Source organism: Hipposideros armiger, unplaced genomic scaffold (genome assembly GCF_001890085.2).
Source record: "Hipposideros armiger isolate ML-2016 unplaced genomic scaffold, ASM189008v1 scaffold_169, whole genome shotgun sequence".
Lineage (NCBI taxonomy): Eukaryota > Metazoa > Chordata > Mammalia > Chiroptera > Hipposideridae > Hipposideros > Hipposideros armiger.
In genome coordinates, this window is record NW_017731519.1 from 1,040,318 (window position 1) to 1,054,615 (window position 14,298).

Below are 14,298 nucleotides of genomic sequence, written 5' to 3' on the forward strand. Positions count from 1 at the left end.
AAAAAAAAGAGTGTCTTTTTCCTATTGTATATTACTGGCTCTTTTGTCACAAATTAATTGACCATTTATTTGTGGGTTTACTTCTGTACTCTTTATTGTGTTCTATTAATCTATATGTCTGGCTTTACGACAGTACCATAGTCTTTTGTTTGTTTGTTTTGTTAGCTGAGCCATCCTGCCACCTGTTGGCAGCTTAACGGCAGCTCAGCTCAGGTCGGGCATCGAACTGCTGTTGCTCAGAGCTCGCACTCTTGAGCGAGCTCTTAACCACCTGAGCCACTAGGCCGGCCTGACAGTACCATAGTAATCAAAACACTATAGCCTTGTAATACAGTTCGAAATCAGGGAAGTGATGCCTCCAACTTTATTCTTCTTGGCTTGTTTTGGCTTTTCCAGGTCTTTTGTAGTTCCACACAAATAGTGGGATTGTCTTATTTTTGTGAAGAATGCCATTGGAATGTGATTGCTTTGGGTAGTATGGACATTTTAACAATATTAATTTTTCCTATCCATGAGCATGAAATATCTTTCCATTTATTTTGTCTTAAATTTTTTTCATTAATGTCTTACAGTTTTCAGTATACAGGTCTTTCACTTTCTTGGTTAAATTTATTCCTAGGTATTTTATTCTTTTTAATGCAATCATAAATGGAATTGTTTTGTTAATTTTTTTCTGATAGATTTTAGTGTTTAGAAATGCTACAAATTTTTGTATGTTGATTTTGTATTTTGCAACTTTACTGAATTTGTTAGTTCTAGTAGCCTTGGTGGAGTTTTTACGGTTTTCTATATGTAATATTATGTCACCTGCAAATATTGACAGTTTTACTCTTTTTTTCAACATGGATGACTTTTATTTCCTTTTATTATCTAATTGCTCTGGCTAGGACTTCCAGTACTATTTTGAATAAAAGTGGTGAGAGCAGCCATTTTTGTCTTATTATGGATCTTAGAGAAAAGCTTTTATCTTTTCACCATTGAGTATAATCTTATCTGTGGGTTTGTCATATATGGCCTTTATTATGTTAAGTTAAATTCCCTCTGAAAAAGAAGTATTTTTCAAAACAATAGTGAGAAGAGTGGCATTGTTTTACAATTTCTTTAATAGTTGGCTGACCAGAAGACTGGATTTCTTGTATCTGCTTTTGCATTCAATCTATTTTATCACCCCGTATCTTACAGCCTCTGTAAAACTCTAGTATATATTCAAGAAAGAATGAAAATGAAAAAGACAAATAATGTCTTAGCGTGACTAGGAAAATAGTTTTAACTTCTCAGACTCCCTGAAAGGATCTAATGAATCACTCTCTGCCTGCTTTTCCTGGATCAATCTTGGAGAACCACCAATCTAAATAATGAAGTGGATAACAAATGTTAGCTGAGAATCCTGACAGGTTGAATCATGGATTATATTAAACAGCATCTCTTTTTTTCTTTTTGAAACTTGGTAACATGCTAAGGGAACTCAAAACCTTTATTTGTCATTAGAGAAATGGAAGTCAAAACCACAGAGAAATAGCACTAAGATGGCTATGATTAAAAAGAGACAATAACAGGTTAGTGAAGATGTGGAATCCTCTTACATTGCTGGTAAGAATGTAAAATGGTGCAGTCACTTGGAAAATGGTATGGCAGTTCCTCAAAAGGTTAAATGTAGAATTACCATATGATCCAGCAATTCCACTGCTAGGTATATACTCAATAAAATTGAAAGTATATATCCACAGAAAAACTTGTACATGAATGTTCATAGCATCTTTATTCATAATTGCCAAAAAATGGAAATAACCCAAATATTCATCAACTAGGAAGTTAATAAACAAAATATGGTACTCTAATTTTATTTCATTTTATTCATAATACAAGTAATGAAATACTGATAAATGCTATATAACATGAATAAACCTTGAAAAGTCACAAAAGGCCACCTATTGTATGATTCATTTTATAAGAAATGTCCAGAGTAGGCAAATCCATACAGATAGAAAGTAGATTAGTGGTTGCCACTAAGACCAGGAGGAGTGGAGAATGGGCTTGAATGCTAATGGATATGGAGTTTCTTCTTAGGATGATGAAAATGGTCTGTAATTAAATAGTGGTGATAATCGCGCACTCTTATGAATATATTAAAAACCACTGATAAGTACACTTAGGAAGGAAAGAAAAATAAATTAGGTGATTTCTGGGAGTCACTGCTTTTCCAGCAACCCTCTCAAATGGAGGTTGTCTTTGTCTCGCATCTCACCTTATTACAGTTGTGCTTCCTGTTGCTATATCCAGACCATTCTCCTGCAAAAACCTGCCTTTTTGAGGCTTCTGCCTTGTGGATATACCATCGTGGCCCTTGTTCATTGCTATCATTGTTTAACATCCTAATGACTCCCCGTCATTGCTTCAAGATATCTACTTGCATCACTTCTATCTACTTCAACCCAACAACTGTCATCTTTGATTTTTGTTGGCTTCTGTAACCCTATGTATCACTAGTCCTATATCTAGCCTCTAAATTCATAACTTTTTCCTTCTTCATGATCATTTTCTTAATTTCACCTTAGCTACCTATTCTAACTCGTATATCCTCAATTCTGATCTCCAAAATCCCAAATGCAAACATTCCACTCAATGACTACAATGTTTTCACTTTTCTTGCTTAATAATCTTACTACGACAGTTTTTCAGCACCATCCTGACCACTAATCTAAATGTATATATGAGGAAATCTTAAATGAAATGGAAAATGTATTCAGGAAAAGAGATAGTGGCCATGCTAGCTATGTTCAGAAACTTAAAAGACAGAAATGTAGAAAGTAGAAGAGATTGATCCATTGTGGTTCTCAAGAGCATGATGTGGAAGAGTGGGTTAAAATTATAGAGAAACTGATTTAATCTAAACACGAATCCTTTCTAAGAACCAAAGATGTCCCCAAATTGAAGCAAATCTCCTTAGATAGTAGTGAGTGCTTAGTTACTAATAGTGTTCAAACAAAATCTGATTCTCTATTTGGTTGAGATGCAAACTTTTCTATAAAAGGTTAGTAGGCTTTGCAGGCCAGATGGTCACTGTTGCAGTTACTCACCTCTGCCATTATAGCATAAAAGCAGCCGCAGACAATATGTAAACAAATGGGCATAGCTGTGTTCCAATGAAACTTTATTTACAAAAACAGGTGGCAGGCCAGATTCAGCCTGCAGGCTGTAATTTGTCCATCCCTGCTATAGATGTTCATTCATCATTGCTTCAGGATTTATATGAAATAAATCCTACAAGCTCTATGTCTCTTACCAGGGAGAAGAACACAAGATAGGTATTTGCTATTCCAAATTTTGCTAAATAATTAGTGTTTGTCCTTTTCCTCTCAAACATGTAAGTGGGGAATGTGATTTTATTGATTAAAGAAAGGCTGGCTTTTAGAAACACAGGGCTCTTAGATTATAAAAGTTCAATACTGGTTATAAGAGACCTGATGGGAGAGGACATTAGATCCTGTTTTGTTAAATACTGTGTGCTTTCCCTGTACATCTAATCCCGTGGAGTGGAATATAACAGGCTTTAGAATTTACAGTGACAGAGCTATATTAAAAAACTAATTAAAGTCTGGAATACATATATCTACCTATTTTAGCATGCTTTTATATTTCATATTTTTATTTTTTAAGAAGTGATGTTTTTTATTTTGTTTTAGCAGAAACAAACCACTTTTGAGCAACCTGCCTCTTCAGTTTCAAAGCAGTCACCACCATTATCAGTATCTAAATGGATTGACCGAAAATCTGTTTATAAGACGCCCAGAAGCAGGGCCTTGGAAGATTACATGAGCTGGTAATTAATTTGGCTCTTAACTTTGTGCAATAGAAATAACATGGGCTTTAGGGCCAAATAGATCTGGAGTTGAATCTTGCTGTAACTTGAAAGCTTTTTTGAATTCATATTTTTCTCAGCATCAGTTTTTTTCATCTGTAAAAGGTGAGGGGAAGTTGACTACGATATATTTTTTAAGGATTGTTGTGAAAGTCTCTGTCATATTGTAATCTGTACCTACAGCTTATAAACACTCTAAGTTTGCAAAACTTCTTGATAATCACGCATTGCCACATGGATACCTCTCTGTAATAAGAGAGATGTTACATTTACATTCTTACAGCAGTTAAAGGGTAGATACATTTTATATCAAAGGAGGTGTTAATTGGAATGTGATGGTTTCTGAAAGAGGTTGGTTGTACAGGTCACATGGCTCTGGGGGTGTTCAGAGGTGTCAGACAAGGAGATGAGAATGAAGGGTGAGTGAAGAAATTGAATCGTCACTGCTGATTGATAGGAAACATAAGGGATATTGCAAAAGCAAATTAATGATAGTCAAAGAAAGGAAATAAAGGATGACACATCATATTCTTTAACCAGTGGCTATATTTTTAGTGTTTTTTTTTAATGTCTTAGAGGATAACAAATTCATAATGTCATTTGTTTTTCATTTTCATGGTGTAATCTTTGATGTTAATTAGAGCTGGCCGTAGAAGTTTTACAACCTAGTCTCCTACCTATTTAATACAATTTTGCTATATACTACCTCATTTTATTATACTTAGAATACTTTAAAAAATTATTGCTAACTACAAAAGTTAATGTTATTTCTTTTGAAATTAGATTATTATTATCAACAAATATTTGTAGAACTCCTTTGTGCCAAGCACCATTCTAGGTACTGAGGATACAATAGTGGGTAAGATAAACAAAGCACAAATATAAATTGAACATCTTTAAGCTCAAAGGTAAACTCCTGTGATGTAACTGGCTTCCAGATATTTCCTGCAGGCTGTTGTAGAACATTATTGTTAGAAAGCATTCTTAAAAATCTATGATCAGCCATAGGCTGACCTTTGCCTTTGCTAAATTCTTATAAAATAACCCCAACTCCATATTTTAAATACCATCTTATTTATTTTGCAATAAGGATTTTTGTCTGGGGACAAAAAAAATTACTTTCAGAAAGAATGCCCCAAAAATAAAATTTCTCGTGATGGTGTGCTTAGAATAAATCATCCAGCTATATTATGAAAACTGACTAGGATTCTCTTTGATGTAACACATTTAAGCGTATAACCACCTTTTAAAATAACACAAAAACTGAGTCAGAATCTTGTTTTTAAATTTTTAATGTTTTAAATTAAAAAATATCTTTCCCAGTTTCAGAACTCCAGTTGTAAAGAATGACTTTCCACCTTCTTGTCATCTGTCAACGCCTTATAGCCAACCTGCCTGTTTCCAGCAGCAACTTCAGCAAGTACCCGTTACTCCACTTCAAAATTTACAGGTTTGATACAGCTTTATCTGTGATGGTATATGTTAAGGTATAACTGATTTCAAAGGTTTTATTTTTACAGCATCTAGTTGTCAGGAAAAGTCTTAAGAACTTGTCTATTCTTATTCTCATTAAGCAAAACTCTTCTGATGAGAGTGCCTCTTGACTTGGAGAGGTTAGTTATAGAAGAAACGAATGCAGTTTTTTTCCATTCACTTAGGCCAACGTGTCCAATTTGAATAGCTAGATAAAATTTCTCTTGTAATGTAGGTTACTTTTTATTTCATTAAACTAATTAGGCCATCTGTTAGTGAACAGCCTCATTTCATTGGCAGATAAACAAACATAAATTTTCAGAATATCAGAATAGCAATATGAGATGTTACTAGACTATATTAAGTTGTTACTATAAAATAAAAGAAAAACTTTTTGCTGGTCGGGAGGTTGCATTGCCATCTGGAGAAAAATTAATTAAGACACTCTCCTGACATCAATACCAAAATTAGTTTCTAATAACTGAGAGGCAGCTTAATACTGGTGGAAAGTATGGGCTTTGAAGAGAGACTGCCTGGCCATGATTCTTGGCCTCACTACTTATCAGCTATGTGACCTTTTGCAAGTTACTTAAACTCTCTGTGCCCATTTCATCATCTATCAAATGGAGATAATGAAGCTACCTATCCCACAGAATGATTGTGAAGATTAAATTATTTAATAGAAATGTAACTCTTAAAACAGAGCCTGGTACTTAGTAAATAATAAGTTAACAGCAATTGTTATTTAAATAATAAAACAGCAAGAAACAAAACCCACAAGTAATTAATTATACAAATCAAAATTAGTTAACAGAAAGTGGAACAATGGTTACCAGAGGCTAAAGAGAGGGAGGAATGGTGAGTTATTGATGAATGGATATGGAATTTCAATATAAGATGATGAAAAGTTCTGAGATGGATGGTGGTAATGGTTGCACAACAATTTGAATGGACGGAATGCCTCTGAATTGTATACTTAAACATGGTTAAAATGGTAAATTTCATGTTATGTATATTTTACTACAATTTAAAAAATAATGGAACAAAAAATTAATGATAATAGATTATACTAACTATGGAAAGAGGTAATAGTGTTTTGAGGATTGAAGCATATAGTAAACTACAAAGGAGAAAGAGAAAGATGATCAGGTTTGTTTATACATTGATTCAGAACACATTTATTGAGCTATTACTCAAGTCAGGCCCTGCTTGAGTTGTTGAAATCTAGAAGTCAGGTCAGACATGACCAAGTGAAGGGGTAGGAGGCTTCCAGAACAGGACAGTGTCAAGAGAAAACTGTAAAGAAGCCAGGTGTGGCTAGAGTTCAGGAAGGGACAGCAGTGATCTTTAGGGTCCTGCTGAGGCCCTTTAAACTTTACGCCAAGAGGGATGGGAAAATGTGGAACTGGTTGGAGCAGGGAAGTGAACTTATTTGCATTTTGAAACAGTTACCCTGGTGACAGTGGGGAGGATGGACTAAGGGGAATATGGATCCTGTGTAGAAAGTAGAACTTCATGTTGGGATTGAATCAGAAGTAATTCAGTTTCTTTTCTAAAAACTGTCAGCTGTTGGGGGAAAGGAAATTGAACTGCTTTCTTCTCTCTCAGAAATTTTCAGTTTAAATAGAAGAGGAAGTTCCAAAGGGGGGGTGGGTAGTGAAGAATCTTGATGAAATTACAGCTTAATGAAAGCTAACAGGTATATATTTCAAAACCTAATATTTTCTTACAGAAAACACATTTCATGACTCAATAGTTTCTTTCGAACCTAGAAGTTAAAGACATTAGAATCCTTACCTTTGATATTCTGTAGAACGAAAGATTCTACCATTTGGGATCTAAAGCAGGACTTAGTTAAATTGAGAGTTTTTTCAGACCTTCTTTCTACTTGATTAATCACTTAAATCAGGTGCTGGTTGTGTCTTCAGCTTCCTTGTGAGTTCAGAATAAGTCCTCTCATACCATTCCATCTGTTCAAAAGCATTTATAGGTCCACAGGGAGCTCTAGTATAAGGGACGGGAGGAAGGGGCACATTGCATAGATCAGTTGAAAGTTTGCCGAGGAAAATGCCGAAGTTCACATTAATTAACTTGCTGAACATCACCCAGCAAAAAGGGGCATTGCTGAAATTTGCATTTGTCAAATTGACTTGGAACTCTTAGCACCTTAGCACACTGCTTCCTTTATAACGTAATGCTAAATGAGAAAAACTATGTTTTTGTTTGTATGTATGTATGTATGTATATGTAAGAAAGTAAAGAGGTTTATGTAAGAAAAAAGAATAGATAAAGAGAGGTGAAAAATGATAGCTTATGAGTTTATGTGTTGAACATTAAGTGATTTTTTTTCCACCTTAAATCTTCTATTTATATTAAGAAGTAAAGGCAAGTGGCAAGTTAGACCTTGGAAGTTTGTGTATTAACTTAATAAGTTTATTTCTTTGACTAAAGTAAGTAAATTCCCTCTTTAAAATAATTGTGACTAATATCTAATTACTTAAGATTTAAGATAATTTCAAAATTAGAGGCATTTCACTATTAAATGCAAGCTAGTTTCTCTGGCATGTTCTTTGAACCTTTGAATATTTATATATCTTAATTATTTAGATTTCAGCATCCTATTCAACAAACGAATGCATTTCAGTTAAAGGAAGAATTTATTCAATTTTGAAGCAGATAGGAAGTGGAGGTTCAAGTAAGGTAAGTCTTAAATACTTAAGAATCAAAACTATTTTAAACTTGACTTTCTTAGTCTTTTTACCTTTTTGGTCTCTTTGTTTCTCAGCTTGTAGGGACCCATAATTGCCCTTGAGCCAAAAAGTCCTCACGCCCTGCTCCCATTTCCCCCCCCCAACACATGACATATATCTCTTTAGACCCATCTCTTCATTCCAGTTCCCTTCTCCCCCCTCCAATATCCTATGTTTCCAGATCTCTTCTTGAAATACCATTAACATTGACTTAGGGGTGGCAAATGACAGCTGTGTGTTATCACAAAAGAATCTAAAAGTCCGTCAAGACCATTATATAAGTAACTAATATGCTTTGGATGATTCAGCAAGGTTTTTAACTAACAGATTTTGTTTTCTGTTTTTCATTTCAAAATCAGACTTCAGTAACAGATGAATTTCTGGAATTAGAGTAGATTATTTCCTAAATTTATCTGAGTTCTGAATTTATATGGCTCATTCTCTGGATGGAAGGCATCTCAAAAGAGTTGCCTAAAGTTACAACTTTCAGTTTTTCTCATTCTGTCGTCCTAAATCCATTTAAGTCAGACTTTTACCTTCATCACTCACCAGAATAATTGTTATCAAGAGCACCAATAAGCTCCACATTGTTGCCAAATTTAGTTCTTAGGTTTGATTTTGGGTTACTTGGTGTTTGGGATAGTTGATTATTCTTTTCTCATTGAATTTTTTTTTTTCCCACTTGGTGTCTCTCAGTTTTCCTCCTGTGTAACTGGCTGTTTTTTTTTTTTTCAGTCTTCCTCATGTTCCTGGTCTCAATGGTATAATGATACCCCAGGGCTGAGTCCTTGACCTTTTCCCTCTGTAAACTCACTCCCTTGGTGTTCTTATCCAACCTCATGGATTTAAATACTGGGTGTATGCTGATACTTCCTAAACTTACAGTTCCAGCTCAGGCCTTGCCCTGAATTCCGACTTTAATATCCACTTGGACTGCTCAGTATCTCTTCTTGGGCATCTACTAGACCTTTAAAACTTAATATGTTCCAAAGATAACTCTTGCTTCACAGTCTTTCCCATTTCAGTAATTGGCAACTCAATTCTTCCAATTGCTAGGTCAAAAACCTGGCATCATCATTGACTCTAACTTACTATCACACACATACCCAGCCAATCAGCAAATTTTGTTGCTTCTACCTCAGAGTATATCCAGAACCTGACTGTTTCTTGCCATCTCCACTATTATTACTTTGGTCCAAGTGATAATATCATCTTATCACCTGGATTATTATAATTGCCTTCTAACTAGCTTCATTGACTCAGTCCTTGCTCTCCTGGTCAATTTTAACACAAGAGTCCATTTTCCTCCAGATATCCTCACATCTTTGCTCATGTGCCTTCTCAATCAGACCTTCCTTGATCACACTCTTTTTTTTTTAAAAGATTTTATTGGGGAATTGGGGGAGGGGAACAGACAAGTTGCTGTCCTTTTGTTCTTCAGTCTAGTTGTGGAAGACGTCGCTTCACTGGCCCAAAATGGTGTTATCATTGCGCTCTTCCCGGGCGAGGCAGATCGGTCGCTGGCCTCTGGACAGCCGCTCACAGCGGCTCTTGGCAGCTCACACCTGTTGCCGGCCACACACGGTAGCCCATGGCAACCCACTGCAGCCTCACAGCAGCCCAGCTCCAGGCTGAGCTGTCGTTCAGCATCTTAGCTGGAGAGGGCAGTGTCACTGACCCTCATATGTGGGATCCGAACTGGGGCCCTCTGGTGTCCCAAGCCAGCTCTTAACCAACTCACCACTCCGCTGGCCCGATCATACTCTTTAAAACCACAGTTCCCACTTCCAGTTGCTGATGAGCTCCATTCCCCTTTCCTGCTTGATTTTTCTCTGTAGTTCATCTAATATGCTTTGTAATTTCCTCACTTGGTTTGCTGTTTGTGTCTCCCTCACTTAAATGTGGGTTCCATCAACATAGAGATGTTTCTCTAATTTGCTCAGTGATGTTTGCTCTGTTATCTAGAACATAAGAGAAACTGAAGTATTTGTTGAATGAACGAACTGTTCCCCCTCAGCTGTTTTACTATAATAAGTTGTTAAGGATGAGATATGAAATAAAGCCTGTTGGGTTTATGTAATTTTCTAAGCCAGCTAATAATAATTAGACTTACTTAAAGCAGTCTTGTTAACTTATAAATAAGGTATGTATATAATCTTAAGTAGCAATTGTTCAATAATATTAGTTTCTTTTCTGTATGTATTTTCTTTATTCTTTCCCTTGGCTCAAATTTCAGGCATGGAAATAAAGGGGTAATATAATTGATTTTTATCAATATATTTTAATTACCTGATTTTGTTATTTAACAGAAATTCTTTGGTTAATCACTTATTAGTTATTTAGCTATATTTTAATAGTCAAGGTAAGATATTTATTTAGTATTAATAGCATGTTTTCAGAGGATGAAGAATAATCTTAACTGTGTTTAAACATTTTTCCCTTGTTGTATAATGAAGATGTAAGCTTACTTAAGTGATAAAGTCAAGACTGGCCCACATTTTCTTAGTGTGATTAAATTATTGTTATTTAATTATTATGATGGAATTGACAAAATTAACATGCCTGGGAGAAAACATGCTTTATGAAACTAACACTCTTTATGCTCTTTCTATTTTAGAGTTTAGACAATGACCAACTTATACTGTATTAAGAGCATTTAGAAAGGTCGTGGGCTAATAGGAATGTTTAAGACACTGGCCTTAATGGTTTTTTCAATAACTTTCCATAAAACTGAGAAATTATAACTGATACTTTTTCCGTGAAATGGAAATAGGGGCTACCTAATCCAGCTCATCAGTTATGGCAAGAGTTTTGCCAGAGCAGTGACAATAGAGAAGTAAAAGCACACACATGCAAAACGTTGATTTTAAAGTTTTCATTTGCTTAAAAATTTTGAGATCTTATTATATAGTTTTAATATCCTGCAAATCTTTTTTCTGATCTACTCTTTCTTTATTCCTTGCCAGTATCTGCTGGGTAGTCAAGGTTAAATGGCTTTTAAATAAATGATATTTACTTCAACATGTCAAAGGGGATAAATGAATACAATTTTCTTTGCTTACACTGGTGTTTTGTGTTTTAACTCTTGCATTTTAGAAGCCCTGTTGCATGTTTGCTGAAGGTTGGAAACATTAGCAATGTTTTCTACTTTTCAAAATGAATTATCTGCCCAACCAATATGGCTTAGAAGCTGACTGTCATTATAGCCAGAGCAATTTGACCAGGACGTCAGAGATCCTAAACATGCTTACAGGATCTTGTTTCTGTAAAGTTGACTTTGAAAATTAGACCTAATCTACTTTTCACAACTGAATATACGGATAGCTTATAATTAGTACATATTTTTAGATGTTCTCTACCACATAAATGAAATTGGCTACTCCAAGCACAATGGAAAAAACATTGTTTGTGAAATGAATTGACTGACTGTTTATTATAGCCTTTTGTCTTCCTTAACATTTCTGCATGTTTTTTTTCTTTATTTCTTCAGGTAATGTATCCAAGTGTTATGAACATACGTGAAATTTAAATTACCTTTCTAATATGTTAATATAGAGACTTTTTAGACTTTATGGTTTTGAGTTTGTTTTTTTTTTAAGCTGAGCCATCCTGCCACCTGTTGGCAGCGCAGTGGCAGCTCAGGTTGGGCTGGGAATCGAACCACTGTTGCTCAGAGCTCGCACTCTTGAGCAAGCTCTTAACCAACTGAGCCACTCGGCTGCCTTTTCTTCTAAATTTTTTTTTTCTTCTTTACTCAAAATAAGCACAGAAACTTTTAATTATTCATCCCAGTGTTCTTATCCTGTCTAATAAATTTAGTATTGTGTTAGCACATTCTAAACTTTTCCCTTTGTTCTACTATACAGGTATTTCAGGTGTTGAATGAAAAGAAACAGATATATGCTATAAAGTATGTGAACTTAGAAGATGCAGATAACCAAACAATTGATAGTTACCGGAATGAAATTGCTTATTTGAGTAAACTACAACAACACAGTGATAAGATCATTCGACTTCATGATTAGTAAGACATTTTTTTTTTTAGTTTAAAAAGCACCGTATTTTGCCATATATAATGCATACGTTTTGCCCAAATTTGTGAGGGAAAAATAAGGATGCACATTATACATGGGTAGTACTAATTCCTTATCTATATGTTTTTAATTCTTTTATTTATGCTTTATGAGTTAAAAGTGTAACTCTAGAAATCAATAATGATATCCATATGCAAAATAATACGCTGAAATACGATAATCGGTTTTGTTGACTTTACAACAAACTTGTAACAACAAAGAGTTCTTAGCTTTCTATGATGCATAAATATTGTAAATCTGTTACTGGTATATAAAATTTCTTGTACATTGTACCTGTTCTTGTGTTTTGTACATATTTGCTTGCTATATGAAATTTCCTGTACCATAATATGTTAAAAAATAAATGGCTAAAATTCATTTATAATACAAAAAACAAGTACCAAAATGAAACAAATAAAAATTTGAATTAAAAAGTTAGAACGAAAGATTTTTTTCCCTAGAAGTTTGGGCCAAAAATATGGGTGTGCATTATACCAGGAGCTCATTATACATGCCAAAATATGGTAATTCTTCAGATAAATACTTCATAAATCTTAATAGTACAACCTAACCATTTATTGTTTTATTGTTTTTATTTGTTTTAAATGACAGTGAAATCACAGACCAGCACATTTACATGGTAATGGAGTGCGGAAATATTGATCTTAATAGTTGGCTTAAAAAGAAAAAATCCATTAATCCATGGGAACGCAAGAGTTACTGGAAAAATATGTTGGAGGCAGTTCATACAATTCATCAACATGGTATTTTAAAATCTCTTTATTATGTAAAGTTAAGGTATTCATTAATAGTATTAGCTTAGAATAATATACCTATAAGTTTAAGGTATTGGTTATTGGCACCTTTAGACTAGACAAACTAAATATTTGGAAGTTCATTTAAAGATGAAGGGACCATTTTTTTAAAACACTGTTAACTAAAGAATATAGGGCATGAACTCAAGTCCCACATCCATAAATCTGTCAATGCAAAATGTATCCTTATCAGTATTAACATAGTCATAATCCTAGGTCTCCAAATACTTGGATTATAGCAGATCTGAGACTTTGGGGTTCAGGTCGCCTAAAACTCTGAGATACTGATTTCACTCATTGTACTCATTTTGTATTGTGTGCCTTCTGTGGGAGTTGGTTTTTATTTTGTTTTGTTTTGTTTAACTGTTAACCTTACCTTTTGGATTAGATTTTTACTTTACCTGGACTTGGTTGTTTTTAGGGCTTCTCTGCTTTATCCTTTTTAAAAATAACTGTTAAACTAGATAATTGTAATTTGTCTCCTCATGTCTCCCTTCCTATAAGTTAAAAATTAATTCACCAGGGACCAAGATCAGGCTATAGGGATGGAGATGTTAGGAGCATTAGGGTCTCACCATCTGGCCGTATAATTTACAATGCGCTCTAGTGGGCCTGTGAATCACAGTGGCTAAGCATAGACTCTGAAGCCAGCTGTCTGGGTCCAACTCACAGCACTGTCACTTAGGCCCTATGATATTGAACAGATGACTTAAACTCTTTGCCTTAGTTTCCTCACCTAAAAATGGGGATAATAATAGTACTTACCTCAGCATTGGTATGAGGATTAAATGATTCAATATAAGCAACAAACTTGGAATAGTCCCTGGCACATAGCAGGTGCTATATATTAAAAATGAATATTTAATCTGATTGACTAGTTAAAGGAATCAACTCAGCCAGTAGATTGTGAAATTGTTTGTACTTAGAATGTTTTACTTTGTCTAATATTATAATGGATTTTTATTTTGAAGGCATTGTTCACAGCGATCTGAAACCTGCTAACTTTCTGATAGTTGATGGAATGCTAAAGCTGATTGATTTTGGAATCGCAAATCAAATGCAACCAGATACAACAAGTATTGTTAAAGACTCTCAGGTAAGACTTAATGAATGGTTGGTTACCACTCAGTAGCATTTAATTCCTTTTCACCTGTGAAATATTATTTGCTAATGGGGATTTTATTTTTACCTACCTCATTCTTTAAAGAATTTGAAGACTTTTTGTAGGAACAGATCATTATAACCGTAAAATCAGATCAAAACCACGATTAATAGTTCTGTATAGAAAGTCAAGACCTGGTAGACATATATCGCTGGTCACCGGACGG

The 14,298-nt window shown here is 34.5% G+C and overlaps 1 protein-coding gene across 3 annotated transcripts in view; it reads left to right on the plus strand.

Annotated features, from left to right (window-relative positions):
* Positions 1-14,298, plus strand: part of TTK (TTK protein kinase) — a 70,188-nt gene that overhangs the window by 49,973 nt on the left and 5,917 nt on the right. For 2 of the 3 annotated variants that reach the window (XM_019651914.1, XM_019651913.1), the window contains exons 12-17: positions 3,684-3,820; positions 5,183-5,309; positions 7,940-8,032; positions 11,949-12,106; positions 12,768-12,919; positions 13,942-14,066. In XM_019651914.1, the coding sequence (XP_019507459.1) occupies positions 3,684-3,820; positions 5,183-5,309; positions 7,940-8,032; positions 11,949-12,106; positions 12,768-12,919; positions 13,942-14,066 (792 nt within the window). The remainder of the gene's footprint in view (positions 1-3,683; positions 3,821-5,182; positions 5,310-7,939; positions 8,033-11,948; positions 12,107-12,767; positions 12,920-13,941; positions 14,067-14,298) is intronic. The other variant, XM_019651915.1, reaches the window with a different exon arrangement.